General features: G+C 40.9%; 1 protein-coding gene across 2 annotated transcripts; it reads right to left on the bottom strand.

Moving 5' to 3' along the window:
* Positions 1-87: 87 nt before the first annotated feature.
* LOC125890414 (bifunctional methylenetetrahydrofolate dehydrogenase/cyclohydrolase 2, mitochondrial-like) lies at positions 88-20,538 on the bottom strand. 2 transcript variants are annotated; one of them, XR_007449551.1, is made up of 9 exons: positions 20,395-20,538; positions 17,830-18,014; positions 17,467-17,589; positions 17,061-17,213; positions 12,282-12,389; positions 7,911-8,003; positions 4,251-4,376; positions 3,289-3,945; positions 88-221 (listed from the first exon to the last, which is right to left on the bottom strand). XR_007449551.1 is itself a non-coding variant. In XM_049579039.1 (8 exons), the coding sequence occupies exons 1-8, from the start codon at positions 20,535-20,537 to the stop codon at positions 3,830-3,832; spliced, it is 1,047 nt and encodes a 348-aa protein (XP_049434996.1). In that variant the 5' UTR covers position 20,538; the 3' UTR covers positions 3,253-3,829. The 2 variants fall into 2 exon arrangements, 1 of the variants encoding a protein (XP_049434996.1); XM_049579039.1 differs by lacking the exon at positions 88-221 and having other exon boundaries at positions 3,253-3,945.
* Between the last annotated feature and the right edge of the window lie 600 nt (positions 20,539-21,138).

The raw sequence follows: 21,138 nt of genomic DNA, 5'->3' as shown, positions 1-21,138 counted from the left end.
TCACTTCCTTTATGTGCGCCGGCTCCCTGCATGCAGAGGCAAATCTGATGATGGTGGTGCTGGGGTCACATGATTGCCCTGGGGCTCCTTAAATGTGGCTTCTTCCTTGGAAGTTCTGTGAACCCACGCAGTTGTTTGATTTGTAGTTTCACTCAAATGCCTCTTGCAGTTTTGACAGGTCGCTTCACTGATGATTACAGGTGTTGTGAAAGCCTCAGTTTCTTCAGAGGGATGATTATAGAAAGAACATTTTACAGGATTTTCTTTGTGTTTGTGTGTGTCTTTAACTTTCTGTATGACAAGTGAAGTGAGGACTGAAACATAGAGAACAGGTGCTGTAAATATGAAGTGAAACATTCTTTACTCAATGGAAGCTGAGTTTGGATATCCAGCGTAGAGAACACAAATAAGCCTCCTGATCTTATTTTGTTTATTTTATTCTATCTCAGTGTCACTTTCTAAGGCAGCCTCTATAAAAGGGTTTATGTGCTGTAATAATATATTTATCAATGCTTAAAAATCATTTGCTAATGTTTAATAGACCAGTCGTACACTATTAATAAGTTCTGGTTTGCCTCGACACTTGTTTTGTCTTTTAAGATCAACCACTTGCCAAATTCTATGCTTAAAGGGACAGTTCACCCCAAAATCAAAACACTCATCTTTCCTCTTACCTGTAGTGCTATTTATCAGTGTAGATTGTTTTAGTGTGAGCTGCTGAGTGTTGGAGATATCGGCTGTAGAGATGTCTGCCTTCTCGTCAATATGATGGAACTAGATGGCACTCAGCTTGTGGTGCTCAAAGCGCATCACTGGGCAGAAGGAAGCGTACATCTACTACTACTGTAAGTCACCTACACCACTGAGTATGCAAATGTTACAGCTCCTCCGAGGAGGATGCCATTAATATTTACATCTCAGGCTGTCACAAGCATGAAGCCTCTTGTCCATGAGTAGATGCACACTTCCTTCTGCATGGCAATTCTGGTGATATGGCTGGTGGCAACACATTCTCACTCCAACCTCGTGACATATTGTTGCTTGGTTGTGGGCTTTCCACGTTTACATATATCATGCAAGGTAGCCTGGGTTCGTCTGTTGATGAGGTTTTGGGATGCCGTGTAAACTTCAGCCTGTTACACGCTTTGTGTCTTTTCAAAATACACTTCCATTTTCACAGGAAATGTACAATTTGCACACAGTCTCTGTCAGAATAAACGTACTACACTGGTACAGCACCGCAAATTGATGTTTTTTAATTCAACAACAACTGATTACTTGAAGATAAAAATACAAGGGTTTAGCTTTACACTCACTTGGGATGCAAACACCACCACCCCTCCTACCCACCCTGCTCAGACTTTTTGCTCCCTTAAGTTGTTGGCGCTGTTTCACACCGTGAGAGAATAGAGACAGAGCGCAACGCATCATAATCTGAAAGCCACACCCCCAAAGGGGAAGTGACACCCGCTTTTCCCCTCCACTTCTTCGCTCGTTCGCTGTCATTCTGCCTCCGCAGCCGCGCTTTCAAGTCTCCACGACTGGATTGCTAGCTAGCTAGCTAAAATTATTAGCTATAGCTAGCTAATAATTAGCTAATAATAAGATGGCAAAGGATTATTTTAGCATGCTATGCCTACCAGAGAGGCAACGGTATATTGATAAGCTTAATATTGCCGGTCTACCTCAGTGTCCCTTCTTCTTACCTTGCTCGTCTTGGAAAAAACATGAGCAGAAATCAGTCAGTTAACTAAATTGACCGCTACTCCCCCATCTCCATATTCTCCCCTTACTGCAGTCCGAGCCTGATGTGGAGATTCTTTTTTAAGAAGATGAGCATTTCAGCATACTCAGCCGTCAGCCTGCTCCTGCCGGCACACGTTGTTGTTTTGAGATATGCCTCTACATGCTGGTAGATTGATAGAAGTGCTAGAGTGGACCGCTGGAATGGACTGCTTGAATCGCGGAGCGCTGGACACAATTATAACAGAGGTTGCATTCATACTGTCAATTTTTTAGCTTAACATACATACATACAGTTTACTGTTACTCTGAAAAATACATTTGGAGGGTTTGACAAAGTGCTGTCAAACCCTCCTGCTGCACACATCGGCATACTGAGTGTCAGGATCCCACAATTTCTTCCCTGTTGAAGCCTCACGTTTTATTGCCTGTATCCACTTTTGTCTTCTACAAGGTTCTGTTTTTCTGCTCGGCAGCTGATAAAAGCTAAGCTCTGGGTTTTTAGCCTTACTGGCCGTGCAGCCCACCACACAGCAACTTTTCGGCATTTGAACTTAGGGAAAACTCAACAGGCTGGAAATGAAGGGGGCAAGTGTGAGGGGAAAGCGGGCCTCGTTTCGCTCTGTCTCTATGGCTTGTTCGTCTGTGTCTGACGCTGAAGTCACTGCCCAAGCACCAGTATTTGACGACTTTGAAATGAGGCCAGGTTGTTGGTGGGTGTAGTTCGGTAGAAATAAAATAGTTCCTACATGAAACTGCTCACAACAAGGTCTGTAGATTATGTTGAATGACCGGGTCATGAATTCTGGAAGGAGACATTGCTGTTGAGTCCCTCAAATGTATTTTTTGGCAGTGTGAGCACCACAAACTGAGTGCCATCTAGTTCCATTATATTCAAGAGAAGGCAGACATCTCTACAGCCACTATCTCCAACTCTCAGCAACTCACACCAAAACAGTCTACAATGATAAATAACACTACAGGTAAGAGGACAAATATGTTTTTGATTTGGGGTGAACTGTCCCTTTAAGTCATAAAATTAATTCCCATTCTCATTTTTCAAGTGATATATGTGATAAAGAAACAAACATAATCAGGTAAATATGAATATGAATTGTAATTTTTCCACTTTTCAGCCATTATTAAAGGCTTACTAAATGTACAGGAGAGCTGTACATTTAATTCCTTCTCTGAGGAATTAAAGAGCTCAAGAACAAAACAAGTGTCATGCTGGAGAAGGACTTTCCACAATCTGGCAACCCACAAGTTGTTTTTTAATTTTCATAACTAATATATAAAGCATTTGTAAAGTATTTAATAACCATTAGTAAAAATTTAAATTACAGCTTACAAGCCTTTTATAATGTGTTATTCACTAGAGAGGAGTACCACAGTCTCCTATAAAAAAATCTGAATCATTTCACTTTCCATTTCCTGATTTCAACATCCGAAAGAATTGAATGATGCAGGAAATTTCTCTGGCAGAGAAATCACTTTGTGTGGGAAGAAACGGAAGAGGAAATTGGCAGTTTGTGGATTTAATACCTCATAACCACAGTGTCCAGGGTTTGATTCCAGCTGAGGATCTTTGGTGCATGTTATACCTCTCCCTGTCTGTCCGTTAAAAGCAAATTACCACAAAAAGGCCTCTGAAAATCAGAAAAAAGAATGACTGAGAGATCGTAGTACTGGCACAGCATTGTTTTTCATTTAATATTCTTTTTCCAGTGAATCTGGACTGTTCAGCAATGAACCAAAACAACTTCAGTAGAAAAAATATTAATCTAAACTCTTAAAAAGTGAACTCTGGAATAAATAATTCAAATAAATAAATGAACAAATTCAAAATATAAACAAATGTCAAGTAAGTTTCCCAGCAGGCATGGAGTCTTGAGCTCATGGATGTTCAAATAAAAGTGTTTGATGTTTGTGTAAATAAGTGTGTGTAAATAAAGTTACGGATGTATATGTATGTGTGTGTGTGTGTGTGTGTGTGTGTGTGTGTGTGTGTGTGTGTACAGTACGTATGCATCCACTGTATGTCATTCAGTAAAAGCAGTGTGTGTGTGTGTGTGTGTGTGTGTGTTTAATGCATCAGTGCATTTCTGGCAGCGGTCACAGTGTTCTTCATCAGCATGGCTACTGTCATCGGACCCACGCCTCCGGGAACAGGTGTGATGAAACCTGCCTTCTCTTTCACTCCTAAAAGTTAAACAAATAACCTGGAGTTAAGTCACGCTGTTTTGACCTCAATGAACCTGAGCTGAGATTGACGGTTATATCTTTGTTTGACCTTTTATTGCTGTGGAACGACATCACATACGGTAAACTGATCCTGTCTCTCAGCAACCCTATATTTATTTGTCACCTGAAACCTGTGAGGTGTGTGTCAGTCAAGTTAGTACTCCTGCAGTGAGAGTGGATATTTTCACAGGCACAATATCAAATGATCAGTGAGTTTGAATCTTCCTTTCTGAGGTAACTCTAATGAACGCTTGATTATTTACCCTCAAAGTCCACGTCACCAATGAGCCGCAGTTTTCCCGTGTTTGGGTCCTTGATGCGGTTTATGCCGACGTCAATGACTGCTGCGCCCTCTTTCACCATATCTGCTGTGATCAGTCTGGGAACACCTGTACACAGAAACCAAGGAGGGATTTGCAGTTAGAAGATGACAATCATAAGCTCCTTTAGCCGTTCCAAGAAAATTATTTCAATTATGTCATTACTTGGGGATGAGCTGATCAGGTATGGCACTGAAACCCATGGACACGTCATACCTGTTGACAAAAATAAGCTGCCGGGCCCCGACTAATACCTCAGTCCTCCCCTCTCTAACAACTTTTTAGGCCGGAACTGGTTCTTGAACCGGTTCTATTCAGGATTCATGGGATCTTGGTGCTATCCAGTAAACCAGCCCATGTTTCCACCAGTTTTGACCGAAACTGTAAACAAGGATGTGTCATTAACTGACGACATTGCACAATTCACGACAGAATTGAACAGTAGGGGCAAGACGACACGCTAATTACCTGCAGGTTTTTGTTCAGTTATTATAGATATTAGGTTTTATCCAAAAAAACAAGCATGGATCAACAAATAATGAGACCACTGCACACTCTTTTTTTCCCGATGATTTCTCACTTGACTTCTCCATTGTTGCCCTCTCCATCCTCTCTATACAACTTTAGAATATGACACACCCACTAATGTTGTCAGGGTTTGCACTTTAGGTCAAAGAAAACCTGCTATTTTTTTTGGTGCCAGAGAGGAACCAACTTTTTGGGTTGCAAACTAATTTATTTTTGGCTAAAATGCTCCAAATGGTTCAAAATTAGATGCACAAACCTTAAAGGAACCGGTTAAATGATGGTGGAAGAGGGGTATAAACTACCTGGACCCCAGCCCAGCCGCTATAAGAACATGTTTTGTATTGTGTGTTTCTGCAAACCACATAACCACGCTTCATTTGCACTGTCCATACATATTTCTACGTTTATAAAGTGACATTATGTACAAGCTGACTTTGGGGAGGTGGAGGGAATGGTGGATGGCTTGTCATCTACACGGGATGTCTGCCAAGGGATGTCAATGCAGACCACTGTTCGAGACCAACAAAAAAATGGTTGTGATTTAGCAAGTCATTGTGTGTTCCCAGCAGCTTTTTAGCCCCAAAGCATTGTTTTTTTAAGTATTTGTGGCTGTGTTTCACGCATCTTTTCAGGCACATAAGGAAGCTGTTTTTAACCGAGACAACGCTGCTTTTCCTCACACAATAGTGGCCCAAAAAATGGTTGTTTTTTGCTGAGACATTGCTGCTTTTCTTGTTGGGATTGTGCCTCCCAAACAGGGCATTTTAAGCCAAAACCTCATAACATGCAAATGTAATATGTACGTGGTTTGCAAAAACATTCAAAAGCCTGGTGATTGGGTTGTGGACCCAAGTTTTCTAGTTATCTCATTAAAGAGATACAGTTCTATAAACCTTGTAAGCAAAATATAACTTAAAATAATTAAGATCTTCACACTAGATTTTAAAACACGGCCCCTCTTCAAGAAAGAATCCAGCCTCTCTTGTGCTTTAGTGCATATACCCAAAGTTAAAACTAATGCAATTACCAAAAACTGCCAATTTAATAAGTCAGAGAAGTTAGGAGAGCAGCGAACATTTAATTTTTCTGCAGAATTGATGTTTACAAACACTTATTTCAAACCTGCATCATTTTGCTGCTGTACGTTTGCTCTAACTTCTGCTGCTGAACATGCTGACTTGACACTCAGACAGCTGGACAATGAAGTTTAAAACCTCAAAAATTGTTTCAGCACTTTGGTTATTTGAAAAGGAATCTGCAGCCTCCATCACATCCAAACACCACAGCAATGTGAAGAGGCTGCAAATAAGTTTCACTGAATAGCAAATATTTTCTGCAGTGATACTTGTCATCTCCTTTGAATCACAGATTCTTGTGGACAAATTACCACTTCACCTTGAAATTAGAAGTCATCAAAATAAGACAACACCTCAGATGACTGTCTCAGAGGAAGGAGACAATTAAGCAAAATGTTTTTAATTTGATATCCACTCCATTTTAGAGTTGGCAGACAGTAAAATGTCAATTTGAACTCCTCAGACTGTAATTACAGCTACTTAACAATGGTATTAAGTCTGAGTCAAATAATTAAGTATCAACTGTGGAAAATAGTCATACAAAGCACACAGACATCAGAGGAGCTCACTGACACGCTAACTAAACTACACCCTGATTCCCACCAACTACAATTACAACACTAAAATCCCCAACACACTTGATTTTCAGCAACATTAAACCCAGATGCATCCCAAGTGACATGAAAACAGTTTTTGACAGTTGTACACTGCATCACTGGAGTTCATCAGTGAATCAATTTACTTTCTACAGAATCAAACCTCACAGTTAGATGAAAAGAAAAGCAGGAGCCCTTCCCAAAGACCTGCTTTAGTCATCAGGAAATATCCTGTCTTTTACAAAGGAGTACAACATGGCACCCCCTCAGGCATACACAGTTACTTAAGACTCTTTCAACAGATACTCTCGCTGTGCATTGATTGATAGTCTCACATTCCAGCTGCCAAACATCACTGTTAATCTGCGACCACAGGTAAGTTACAGGCAAATATACTGAAACTTCCTTTTTGATTATTTCGATTCCACGTAAAGGGCTGGTGAACACTTTCACAATATTCCCCCTGGTTGCGTTACCAGGAACATCATTGCCTCTGTGGCATTTCCAACATAATGAAACAGCATCTGACACTAAATGAAAACTCTTGAGGCTAAAGCTGCTTTAGTAACAAAAAAGCAGAATCACTTCCCTTAAGGTAAAATTTGTTTCATTTGTAATGCAAAATCGTGGTTCAGTCAGGAAAACTTTACTCAAAAAAACTTTATTTCCATTTGCAAAAATTTGATTTGGTGGTATGGCTCTGTTCTGGGGCCCCTCTGCTTTTCCTCTGGCCTACGCAGGAAGCCTCTTCTATGCGCCTACGTAGAAAGCCTAAGGCGGAGAGAGCAAACCTTCCCGCTCTTCTGCGTGCTTACATGGAAAACCTTAAGCAGAGAGAGCACACCTGTCTGCCCTTCCATGTGCCTACATGGAAAGCCGAAGGCAGGGAGAGCAGCAGCAAAGACCACTCGGGAACAGAACAGAGCAGCTGAAAAGGAGGAGCTTGCAGTGAAGGCAAGACAGACAGCGGAGAGTTTGGGAGCTGGTGACGGTTGCACTTGTTGCATTGATGTGCATGAAACCTTCGAAGAACCACCAGCTGACATAAAATAAAGGATCAGATCAGGCTCTTTATGGCTGAATAAAGCTGATTCTGGTCAGTTTAAGATGCCTTGATCAGCCTCAGTGCTGATCTTTGAGATTCAAATTAGGACATGACTATTCTATATTGTGTCTGCCATTATATCTCCCTAAATCCTTCACACCAGACCTTTAATTACAGATTATCCAACACTGAAAAATAACTGTTAGTTGCAGCCTGACAGCTGACTGAAACCCTGTGCATGGCTCTGTATCATCAAACAGCTTGAAAGACTTTTGTCAGATATGTCGCTTTGGTCATGAGTTTATGATCAGTAAATTAGTAGACAGGTGTGTCTTTATGGTGTCTGGGTTGTAATTACCTGCAGCTGCAATGATGATGTCAGCCAGGCTGGTTAGCTCCTTCAGCTGCTCCCTCGGTGTACATCTGTGGGCAATGGTCACTGTGGCGTCACCTGAGAGGAAACAGATTTCTGCCACTGTTGAATTTCATATCTGGTGTTTATAGCAGTAAAAAAAAAAAAAAAAAAAAAAAATCTTTTTAAACAGGAACTGCTTACAACTGAAGCAATGGCCCCTCTGAAAACTCTGCACATCGACAGTTTCCCTGACTAAAAATGACATATTTCTGAGGGCTTCCTGAGGCGTGCCTGAAGTAACGACCACCCCTGCTAACGTCAGAAAAACGTATCGCACATTTATGAACTCTTGACCTTTTGGGGTAAAGGGCAGAGGCACTATATCACACAGAAAAGGCCTCATATTCAATAAGGGCATACAGTCATCTGTGTACCTGAAGATGTTTAATGTTTTCTAAACCTCACAAGCTCCAGTCTATAAAACAGCTGCCATGTATTTAATTATCTGCTGTTTTTTCATTAAGTGCAATTTCCTTTAACTCAAACACTAACATTAAATCAAAATTCAGTAACATTTAAACTTTTAATAACTTGTTGATGAACATTACAAGCGGACTCCGTGACACCAGTACATCTTCATAATTTATGCATCTTGGTGATTTGCAGCTGCATTATTTGATTTGTCAGTTTTCACAGTTATGAACAAGGGGAAAAAAGGTAATTATATAAAGCACCTTTCAAAAAAAAAAGACAAAAAAGAGAGCCAGAAAAGAATCAAATACAAACCCACAACAAATAAAAAAACCAACCAAACAAAAAAAAGCTAAACAATGGATAAAACTGCACATAAAAGAACAGGTAACAAATAAATGAACCCAATCTAATTCTAACTGAATCCACTATCCTGTAATAGTTTTTATTTGTTTAATTTTATTGATCTGTCTGACTCAGATCAGGAGGTGATTGATCGCTCGCACTGGACATTCACTCCACAGTAAATATTTAAAAATGCATGCCACCGTAAAAAACCTGATTTTGCTCAATGATCAGTAGAACTAAAGACTTGTTAAATATATCAACTATAGTTGCCTGTTTATTATGTTAATACATCACTCTTGTGCCTGAAATTGTCTTTAAACTCATCAAAGCAGGGGTGCGTTCTCCAGTTCAATATGTACCAGGTAGAGGTGGGGTAATGCACTTATTACACAATGAAGGAAAAGCAGCATGACGACAGTGATCCTAATCTTTATCTAAAATATGTGAGCACATCCTGCATGGTAATAACTGAACTGTGACCGGCTGGACAGGTGTGGAGCGGGGAAAAGAGGATCTTACAAAGAGGGCTTCTAGGAACATAAGTATGAGAGGGAAGGAGAGGCAAGTCACGGCACATCAAACCTCCGGGCCGCATACCTTATGGGACGGGTGTGTGTGTGTGTGTGTGTGTGTGTGTGTTTGAGGGAGACAGAGAGAAAGAAAAGAAGAGAACTGACACCAAAATTAAATTATAATGTAGTTTAGCAGAGTGTATTTGCTACAGTAATACCAGATGCTTGTTGTGTCCGTGCACATCCGGTTATCCCTGTCTTCTGAGGAGTAGCAAAGCATAACAGCCCACATTTCCACCATGCACAAAAAATCTGTTACGAGTCTGAGTCTTTGAAGATGTATCTTGTTGACATGCTTTCATGCGTATTTCATCCTGTTTCATCATGTTGTCTGTCCCTCTCTACTACTGAGAATTTAACAAAGGGGAAATGTCACATTAAGAAACATAAATTCATACATTACTAAAAATCGTAAGGACTATTATTAATAGGAGCAAGGGAGCCGGTATCGACTGTGTAGGTTGATGATAAATGATGCGTTGGCTGTTTTGTGAAAGTCTTCCCTGCAGTTCCTCCCATATACTTCAAAGGCAACGGACCAGCAGCATCATACCGGGATGACGCACAGGACACTTAATGAACTTTGCCCATTTTGAACCAGTTTTGTATCCACTTCTGTCTGTCTGTTTCTCTCTCTCTAGGCTGTGCCGATATGTACAAACCAATATTCTGTTACTGCGTTGCCTATTTCTTGCCTAAAATGTTTTCATAAGCATATTCTACCTTATTGTTTAATTGTCTAATTGTTCAATTCATTTTCATATGTGTTCATTTCAACTGTCCCTCGTATTTGAAACAGTTTTTGACTCCATATAATTCCTCATATCCACTTAGGACGCATTCACACTGGCGCTATTTGGTCCACTTTAAATTAACCCTGGTCCACTTCCACTGATAGTTTGGTTTGTTTGGAGTGGTGTGAAAACACGTTCAAACTCTGGTGCGGACCAAACGAGCAAACCCTGGTCTGCTTGAAAACTGGGAGTCTCTGTTCACTTGCAAGTGAACCCTGGTGTGGTTCGTTTCAGTTGTAATTGAAAATGGACTATCTAGGAAACCAAAGAGCAGAAGTGACGTAGAGCACAGTGCATTTTGGTGTTTTTGTGTTGACCAAGCCAGCTGAAGGGGATGGACTTCCTTTTCTGGTCCTGGCAAATCGATGAGCTGGGTTTTCCTCTTCCTCATGCTTTTTCTCTTCCTGGTCAGTGGTCGTTTCGGGCAATACTGCCCCCAAACGAGCAGCTGTTCTAACTGCGTGATGTTGTCCAGGTGGTTTGGTCCACTTTAAAAAGTGCAGTGTGAAAGTGAACCAAATCAAACGAAGGTGTGACATTTTTCGGCATTCCCAGCCCAATCTTACCGAGTCCCCTGGACTATCCTGGTGTGAATGCACCCTTAGACATATGCAGTATCCCTTTTTCCTTGTCCCCAGAATTTTCAACGAAGCAGGACACAGGTCACTCCAATACAAAGCTCCATTTTCTTCTTTTCTTGAGATCTGTTACCTCTTTCTGCTGCTTCAGGACTTCTTTATATTCACATCTCCAAACTTTTTCATGTTTTTAAAATGTCGAAAACTGAAAACTGTTATATAATTATTCCAGGTCACGGTATACAATTCTAATTTTCTTGTGCAACAGCTGAGGGCAGAGCAAGACATCTGTATCTGTGCATTTGCAGTGTTTGTTATGTAATGCAGTTTTGTCTGTATGTTTTTGTTTTGTATTTGTGTCCCTGAAAATGAGATGCTACATCTCCAGGGGCCATCCTTTCAATAAATTCAAATTCGAACTATAATACAAGATTCTTTGTAACCAGGTGGCCACAATATGGTTTTTCAGACGAGTGACCCACATTACATCAACTACCAGTTGGAGCATTTATTAGTCCAGTGCAGCACAGTGCATTTTGGTAGTTGCAGGTTTTCTACCTCTTTATCTGTTTTCTCTGGTCATGTAGCACCAATGTCAAAAGTATGTGCGTCTTTCTACTGCATAGTCAGTCCAGTTTTATGAAAAGACCATCATCCCAGAGGTGAAATACTTCTTTAAGAGACTGAGACGGGCAGGTCATTGGTGCAGTGTTCATCTCTTCCTCTTTATTCTCTTCCAGACATGCTCGGTAAATTTAAGGGGTGTTCTACTTTGTTATCTTGTATCTGTCAGTTATAATCTTGATTGCTGATAGCTGGTTGAGGCCACCAGTGGGTTTAAATCCAACACTTTCACCAGCAAACCATGACACAGGCCTCCATGTGACTGACGGGGGGACTACAGCTATGTCTCACTCTAATGACCTTTATGTCTGGTGACGCTCCTGTGTGCAAAGGTCATTATTAAGTGACCCGCTACTTCACAAACAGAATGAGAATAGGGGTATTCCCCAAAATGTCAAGCATCTATTTCAAAGCATTCCTTCCAGCAGTTCATCCAGTTACAACAACTTCAAACAATCTTCCCTGACAACTGAAAACAACAGTTATTACACGGATTGTTGCACATTATGTTCGCGTGCAGCTGTGATTGGGTTGTTTACACCTTTTGTTGATGTGACCTGTAATACTGCTATACTCTGACAGGTCAAACATATCCTGTTGCTTCATCTAAACAGCACATTCCATGCAATACCTGTCCAAAACCCCTCCCTTCTTCCTACATCCTTATAAGGACACTTGATCCGTCCGCCAAAAGTCTCGCCCTGTTCCTGCTCTTCCTGCACAGTCCCTGGGTTTTTCCTCTTGGAACTCCTCCGGCAGGATGTGCATCAGCATTTATTGTTTGATTAAAAAAGGTGACGAGTCATTGAAGCCTTTATTCATTGTTCACATCCTGACAACGATAGCAGCAGCTATATTTCAGGGAAAGCCAAGATGGTGCAATTTAATCTACATACAAAGGGCAGCACTCATTATATTACACTGCTGACTCACCTGTACAGACACAGATAAACATGCATACATGCACGCGCACAAATGCACACTTACCCCCGGGGCGTTCATGCTTGCGATCGGTGTGCAGCAACATAGCGATGGGCATTCCAACATTTTTAGAGCGGCCAGCAACCAGCACATTCTTCCCCACCGTCTCAATACCTGCACAAACACATTTTTCAGGGGGAAATATTCACAATTAATTATGCTTGATTGACTGGGCTGCCCAGGTGAGATAAAAGGGCAACTTCACAAGGAGCATAATTGTTCCATTAAAAAAATGAAAATTAACACAGATAATTACACAAAGCCCAGGGCTGTATAACACCTTTGACTGATGACACAGGCATGTGGAGGGAAGTCGTTTTGACGGCTGCACCACAGCCTGGCACCACAATGTCGCGCCTGTGACATTTACTACATGTATTGTCTGCCAACACCAAAGTCTTAAAGGTGATTAACAGTGGGAGGAATGGTATGCACATTAAATAGACTGATATTTTAGTTTGCTGATGGAGTTTACATTAAATAAATGAATGTTGTGCAGAGTCTATCTATCAAAGTATCTTATGAAGGAGATATATGAAATGGAAAAAATTATCATGAAAGTTAGAAATCACTTGCATATTTTTGAAGAAAGGTAGAAAAAATGGTTGAGATAAATGAAAGACGTTCCCAATGATCTTTGATTATATGACAGCTGAAGTAATGAGACTGATAGCACAGAAGTGTTTTCTTTATTAGTCAGAGAAATTAACTATGTGTCCATGTTTGGGTACACACACATTCATGGGTGCGAGCATGTATGATGAGGCATGTGGGTATCATGCGTGTTGATATCTGTGTGCACCTACAGTATACCTAGTTGTTATATGATGTATCCTCCAACTTAAATTTAAATGTATGGGTTTATTGGGGCTTCGGTGACTTAGTGGACAGACATTATCATTATACTATTGTCACGTATTCCCTGATACTGCTAATGCTTTTGTTTGTTGTTTGTTTTGTGTATTTTCTTTTTTCCCTTTTACCTAATCTTTTTCAGTCTCTACATATGTTAAATAATCCTCAAAAATGCAAATAAAAAATGTAATTTTATCAATTCAGGTCTTATGGTCTTTATGTTTTGCATGAATTCTCTATGTTCTTTCCATAGTTAGTGCATTATCTACAGTGGATGTCAGGTGGCATGCCTTCAGTTTGGGGAAGCAGGCAGAAGTATTGACACAGAAGCTGAGCAATGTACTGCTGTGAAGGGCTCACCAATAAAACGTATTTTAGCCACCTAAAAAATCCCACTTAACCACTACCAGTTAAAGTGTACGCTATACTTCACCGTACTGTCAGACAGCGATTGTAGCTGTTATATCACTCTCTTCAAGGCCAGACTCCAGTGAGAAAAACGGTACTTTAAACAGGGCTGCCTCCTGAAAGTTGGAGACTGAAATCATCAGTCGGAGACCCCTCAGTCGACTGAGATTTCAAGTCAAGCAGTCGCTTCTCACTTTCAATACAGGCAGCTGCAGCCACCAAGACAGCATCCATGGAGGACAAGAGGCTTTGCCTTGTTGGGCTCCAAGATAGCATTATCGTCTGCGCTCTGCTTAGAAGTGGCAAATTTACAGCTCAAAGAAACTTAATACGATACAGTCTGTGGCTTATGGGCGGCACGGTGGTGTGGTGGTTAGCACTCTCGCCTCACAGCAAGAGGGTTGCCGGTTCGATCCCGGGTGTGGGAGCCCTTCTGTGTGGAGTTTGCATGTTCTCCCCGTGTCAGCGTGGGTTCTCTCCGGGCACTCCGGCTTCCTCCCACAGCAGATTGGGGACTAGGTTAATTGGAGACTCTAAATTGTCCGTAGGTGTGAATGTGAGCGTGAATGGTTGTCTGTCTCTATGTGTCAGCCTTGCGATAGTCTGGCGACCTATCCAGGGTGTACCCTGCCTCTCGCCCAATGTCAGCTGGGATAGGCTCCAGCCCCCCCGCGACCCTCAAGAGGATGAAGCGGTTAGAAGATGAATGAATGAGTCTGTGGCTTTTGTTTGACATCCAGTGTTGGCTTAAAATGTTTTCCGATCTGCTGTTAGTGTAGTAAGCTTCTTTACTATATTACGTGAATGTCACTGTTAAACTGAATGTCCCACTGAACCATGTGCAAAAAAGAACAGTCAAATATTCGTATTGAACAGCAAATCTGATTTAACAGACATAATTCTGATTTGGGTACAGCCCCTAGTTTAGCGTGGCTGAGCTCAGGAGCTGCTGGTCTACTGCCGCTAAGATCTGTTTTTGTGATTTTTGGGACTCTGACATACCAAAACACAGTCTAATTGATTAAAGCAGCGGTAGAACAGCAGCTCCTGTGTTCAGTGAGCTAAAATTACTGTTTGTGTGATGGAGTTTGGTGGCTTTGTGATGGCCTCGGCCATGTTGTGTTTTGCTGGCCTCTCTGTGCTCCTCCCTTCCCAGGTTCTCCCTGCCTGTCTCCCTCCCATCTCGTCAGGGGATTCACCTCACCTGTGGCCTTGTCTATAAAGGCATGGCCATTCCAAGATGGCTCCCTCTCTCCTTCCTGGATGGCTGGGGCCTCCAGGCAACCCCAGCGTTGTTTGGTTTGGTTTGGGTTGTGTTACGTTGGCTCTTTTGGTTCCTTATGATTACACACATACACCTCATACATCCAACACCTTTCACCACACCACTGATTACTGATCTGCACTTAAATCTTATTCCTTAAATACATTTTTGGTTAATCTAATTGGTTGCTGTGTGGTTCTCCCTCTTTTGTTGTGCTCTTAAATGAGCTGGGCATAACAGCTTTGACGACAGCATAGATGGACAACTGAAGCTCTTAACAGCTTCCTGTTGGAAGGGCTGTCTGTGGTGGTGTAAAGTGGTGAAAATATTCTCTATAGCATACAACTTAAATTGTTTTTTGGGTGAAGTGTTTCTTAGGTGGCTAAAATACATTTTGCTGCTGCCCCTTTCTGCAGCAGTACATTACTTAGCTTCTGTGTCAGCAATCCTACCTGCTACTCCAAACTGGGGCGTGTTGACCACAATCTACAATAACTTTAGATAAATAATACAATCCCACTATCTGAACTATCTATTTAAGACTTGGATTTCTGATTTTTAAATTGATAGAGCATGTTCACTGGGGAAGCTGAGATACTGTCGACACACAAATGATAAATAAAACCATAAAGAACTGACTAAAGAAAAAAATAAATGAATAAAATCCATATTTTAATTGCAAGTTTCATATCTCAGTTACACTATCTCTAGTCTTCCCTGCTCAAAAAGCACAGTAGTGCACCCATGTAGTGCAGAGACTGAAAGAGAGAGAGAAAAGCCTTCATCCATCTCCAACACATTCTTAAAAGGGACAACAAGAAGCATCCTAAGCAGCTTCAACACAGTCTGGTATGGGCATCTCAAAAATTCTCTGATAGCTGACAGATTGCTGAAAATGAAAACATTCATCAGGGTCTCTCACTCCTACGTAGAGGGCACTTATTATTAATACTATCGTGATCATCATAAACACTTCAACCTAAAAAGCCTCCAACATTGTCAAGGATGCTCCCACACACTCTAACACACTCTTAAACTCTTCTCTCTGGCTTTCTAAACCTTTGTTGACAGACTGTTTAAAAATATTTTCACCTGAACTGAACTCACTGAGCTAAACACATCAGCAGTGCATTTTGATTGAATGTTTAGCTCTGCCTGAACATGTCCAACAGCACCCTCTACCTGCTTTAATAAGTACAGCAACAAAGGAGCTCCCATGACTGATCAGTTTTTCTTGTTTGATATGCCTTTTCAAGGTATGGCCACTTCATTCAGAAAGGTTTCCTTCCTACTGCAGTGTGTCTAGTGGTATCAGAAATTTTGATGCTTTTCAAGATGTTTTCAAGATCATTTTTTAACCAAATTTAAGACAAATTTTTGGAGGGATTTTGACCATTTTTATCTATTCTTGAGAGATCAAACACTTAAATCCAGCACCAAATCTGTGTTACAAATGATATCAACCCAAAAATTGCTGCAACATGTTATAAGACATAATAGAGCATGGGAATGGCCATCTTATACTTCCATCATAACATTCTTTGGCCCCATACACTTACAATTGAATCACAATATCTAATACATATTTATGAGTAGAAAAACATGGCACACAATGAGCTGCATCTCAAATTAATCTTCAGGTTCCCAGCTTTCAGATTATGTACACCACTTCTATGTGGCATTTACTGTTACTCTGCTATCTCCCTCTAAAGACTCCCTGACCTAAAAAAGACAAAAAATGGTCTATGTGGTGCCAGAGGAGCTGCAGACACCCTGTATTGGACATTTTCAACAATATATTGTGTAACTCAATACTATACAAGACACTGAGACTAGTTTGTGACAAAGAGCAGCTACGCTGTATTTTCAAACTAATTTACATGTGGCACTTCAGCTTCAGACCAAATTCTTAACTGCCAGAATATCTACATTCTTACTTGGTCAAGAGGATGACTGAGTGGTCCAGTGCCTTTAGATTTGAAGTGCGGGTGAGAAAATGATTGTTAGGCGCCATCTAGTGGGTCACTAATGAAAAGACAGCGGCACATACTTGAAGCTTCCTTTTGTCTTGTGAGTTGACTTTAACAGTGTTCTGACTGAAGACCAAACGTGCTGAGGTTTGATGCGTTGAATAAACACAGTATGAGTTGCTGAGCCAAATTAAATGTAACAAGGCTGACAATACAGCTCCTCCTTCTGGTGGAAGGTAGTTTACTGTAAATGTGCTTCCATTAAGCATTAAAACTTTTGCGGTTTACCTGCTCTTTTGATGATCTCCCAAACAGCTGCAGGCGTGGCAGGCACCATGGATCTCTGGTCCAGACACAGCTTACCGATGTTCACAATGTGGAAGCCATCCACATCCTTCTCTGGAGCGATGGCGTTACATACTGCTCGCTCATTGATATGCTCTAAACAGGAGGGGGAGTAGGACAGATACTCAGTGATATAATGTATAATAAAGTAAAAATAATAGGTAAGAGTCCAAGACACCAAACTTTTATTATGATGGAAAACTAAAGGCCACCATGCTCCAGCTTTCAAACAGCTCCCACAAATATTTTTCCCACATTAGGAAAGAACTATACAGATGTGGTGACTGCAAACTGAACTGTACAGACAAGCTCATTTGTTTGATGTCAATGAGGAAAACTCATTGTTTACCAGGAAGTGGCAGCTGCACCAACAGGCCGCTGACCCTCCAGTCACGGTTCATCTTGTCAATCAGCTCCAGCAACTCCTCCTGGGAGACCGAGCTAGGCCGCACCACTGTGTCACTGGAGATACCTAGAGAGAGAGAGCACACACACATTACACACACTCCATGTTCAAAATGTTGTCGTGCACATGTTAGTTACATTACATTGATTGTGTTTATGAGAAACATGTTAATCCATGTGTATGTACAGTATGTGTCCATGCATGCCTAGAAATGTTAAGCGCATTAGGGAGATCAGTGATGTGTTTGTCGATCCGCATGATACATGTTACGTATACAGTGTTCAGGAATGCATGCAGTGCTCGTACCCAGGATGCTGGCTGCCCGGGTCTTGTTCTTAACATAGGTGCGACTGGCTGGGTCGTCCCCCACTAAGACAACTCCCAGGTGGGGTCTCATGTTGCCCTGAGCTACCAGTTCTTCAACATCACGCTGGATTTCTCTGTGGAGCTGACGAGCCAACTCGGTCCCCGAAATCACCACAGCCGCGTGTCTGGAGAGGTAACACAGAACTTGACATAAATAAATGCACATATACAACACACACCACATCACAGGTTGCAAAACAGACATTAAACTAAAAAGACATTGAATATATTATTCCAAATACAGCTGAGGCAATCAGTTGATTAATCAGATGAAGCTGATTGACTGATTAAGAAAAAATGTCCGTAATTAAAGGGTTTTCAGCTTATCAGATGGTAACATTTATTTGTTTTCTTAGCCTTATGTGATAGTTGATGAAATATCTTCAAGTTTTGGACTGTCGGTCAGACAAAAAAAATAAATAAATAAATAAAAATTGAAGAGTCAACGATGTTAATGTTTTCTCGTATTTTATAGCTTAGACCAAAAATAAATCAATAAAGTAAAAAAAAAAAAATCTCAAAAACTATCAGATGAATTTCCATTAAACTGGGTTCAGATAGTAAATGTCCTCAAATTATTAATCCAACTTAAACTGACAATCCTCTGACTATTTGTCTCACACCAGCACAAGGTTGATAGATTTAGACTGACATTTTTCAAGACATGCATGTTCTCCACAGAGGGAACTGCTCTCACTTATGTGATCCATAAATGTTTCATCTAGTGCCACCATCAGGTCTAAATTTCAATTTGCCTAATACTTTGGTTTATGACTAAAATGAGAGCCTAATCACATTTGTGTCTGCTGTACTTTGTACTCATTTAAGATACTGTTAATGTGCAGTTTTTAACTAAGGGACTGTTTGTTACTTATGAGGGATAGGGGGGTGCAAAACAGGGAAAGCATGTCAGATTTCTTTTAAGCACTAAGGAGGGACCTATTTTTATTTAAAAGTAAAATGTTTGACAATATATCTTTACAAATGAAGCACTTTTTGGTACAGAACCAAGCAAAAATCATATTATCATCATTTTTAGAATTTTTTTGTGAAGATAAAATGCAAAAAGTACCATTCCCATTAAAATCACAATAACGCAATCACAATATCTGTCTAAATAATCACAGTATGATTTTTTTTTGCATGTCATGCAGCCCGAAGACATACAACTTCAAATTGTTGTATTTTGTATAAATACCCTCTGTTAAAAAAAATGCAAAAATTACACCATTTATCATAGCCATAAACAGTGAAAATAGAAAATTTCATTTCTTTTTTTTTTCAAACGGTCTTTGAGCACATCATTTGCACCAAACGCTTCCTTCAGGAAAAACAACTAAATCTAGTGATATTTCATCAAAATACCTTTATTCTGCATCTCATGTAAAATTTCACAAAGAAAAAAAAACCCATCTGCACTAACTAGATCCTGTTTACGTTCAGGATTTTATTTTCAGCTGTTAACTTTGAAACATCAAGTGGCCGCCATGCCAAGTTACTGATATAAGTTTGGCTGCTGCTGCCACTGTTGTGAATGTTATGGTTTATTTGTGAAAATGACCATTATATGCACATGTTGCTAATGCTGGCTGTTTGCAAAATTCGTTTGTGTGTAGGCTTAATAAATTTTGTTGGTTTTGTGTGACAGGACGAGAGGCTGTCATGCACCCATATTCTGCTGAAGTGCACACACAGCTTGTGTAGCCTAATTATACAATTTGTAAAGAATCTGCATTTGGCATTGAGAAATCGCCATTTGTTTTGGTAATAACTTTAACTCCCTCTGTGCTGTTTGCTCGATGCATTGGCTCCAATACCTAAATTAAGTGTAATTAAAAAAAAAAAAAAAAAAAAATACAGTTATTTATGGTGGAGAGGGGTCATGAATTTACCCCTGTCACCCAGGGGGGTTCAAGTAAAGATATTAAAAAAAAAAGAAAAAAAAAAGAAGACGTCAAGTCGAGCCACCCTCTCCTCCCCCTGATAAATTAAGTACAGTCCCTAAGCTTAAACAGCAGCACCTCAGAGGCGTTACACCTGCTGGTAGAAGCAAAATGACCGTGTTTTGTTGGTGTTTTTGAATCAAAGTCGAAGCCTGTGTGCTACATATTTAACTAAGTATCGTTACTGAGACTATTTTTGATTTATATGATGTGAAAACATGTTAAAATGGCACCAATGCACCTCAGGATGCAGCAGCAACCATCAGTGTGTGAATGCAGTGTTATTAGACATTAAGCTAACTACCACCGAGCTGTGTAACGCCGGCACGTTTGCTGTCAGCATTGTGTCTTTAATCACTCTTCTAATTGCCCCCTCAGCTCAAGGTATGTCCGTTAAACCTGCCCTCTCTACCGTGAACGGTGAAAGCTGCTGTCAATCACCGTCCTCTGACACGTGACGGTACACACGCCCTCACCGGTGCTGAAGCGGAGCTCATCTCATCCCTCCCGCCGCAAAGTAACACCGCACATTAAAAGGCAGAAACAACCGGAAGCTGTTTACCTGCTCGCAGAGTGCTGAAGGTGTCTCCTCTGACTGTCGCATTTTCTGTGCACCCGCAGTTTGGCCCGGCAGCAGTGATGGTGTAACGTTAGCGGGCTACAAATCCTGAAGGAGGAGCGTAGCGGTGAAACAGAGGCCGCCATGTTTGTGTGTGTGTCGTAGGACGTTCGTACGTCGTGCGTGTGCGGTGCGCGCGAGACAGGGAGACAGGGGGCAGGGCGGCATGCAGACATGACATGACAATACAGCTGATGAGTGATAGGCTGTAGTTACAACACACTGCACATGCTACACACACTGAACACACTGAACACACTGTACATAGTAAACAATAACAATAAAATATGTTTGATATGGCACCTTTCACAGAGATTACATTCACAAAATACAATCAAGAAATTAAACATGCAATCAATAAAAACATGGTAATATAACAATAAAAACAAGGCAACAAAAAAGAAAGTAAAACAACAGGCTGCTGAGGCCCAAACAGAAACACACCAGGGGACAAGCACTGGTGTAATATGCTCCACTCTCTTGGTGTTGGTGAGGACTCTGGCAGCAGCGTTCTGGACGAGCTGCAGTTGTCTGATTGATTTTTTACTCAGGCCTGTGAAGACACCATTACAATAGTCCAGCCTGCTGAGAATGAAAGCATGAACAAGTTTTTCTGTATCTTGTTTAGACAGAAATTCTTTTATTCTTGCTATGTTTTTAAGGTGGTAGTAGGCTGATTTAGTAATT

This window comes from Epinephelus fuscoguttatus, linkage group LG6, assembly GCF_011397635.1.
Source record: "Epinephelus fuscoguttatus linkage group LG6, E.fuscoguttatus.final_Chr_v1".
Taxonomy (NCBI): domain Eukaryota; kingdom Metazoa; phylum Chordata; class Actinopteri; order Perciformes; family Serranidae; genus Epinephelus; species Epinephelus fuscoguttatus.
The sequence above is the reverse complement of the archived record's forward strand: the minus strand, read 5'-3'. Positions and strand labels throughout refer to the sequence as shown.

Excerpts from the sequence above, each read along its gene's own strand:
- LOC125890414 (XM_049579039.1), bottom strand. The coding sequence starts at position 20,537 with ATGGCGGCCTCTGTTTCACCGCTACGCTCCTCCTTCAGGATTTGTAGC. Across the intron at positions 17,214-17,466 it reads GGTGCAGCTGCCACTTCCTG|AGCATATCAATGAGCGAGCA; the intron begins GTAAACAATGAG and ends CCTCCTGTTTAG. Across the intron at positions 3,946-4,250 it reads TGGTGACGTGGACTTTGAGG|GAGTGAAAGAGAAGGCAGGT; the intron begins GTAAATAATCAA and ends TTTAACTTTTAG.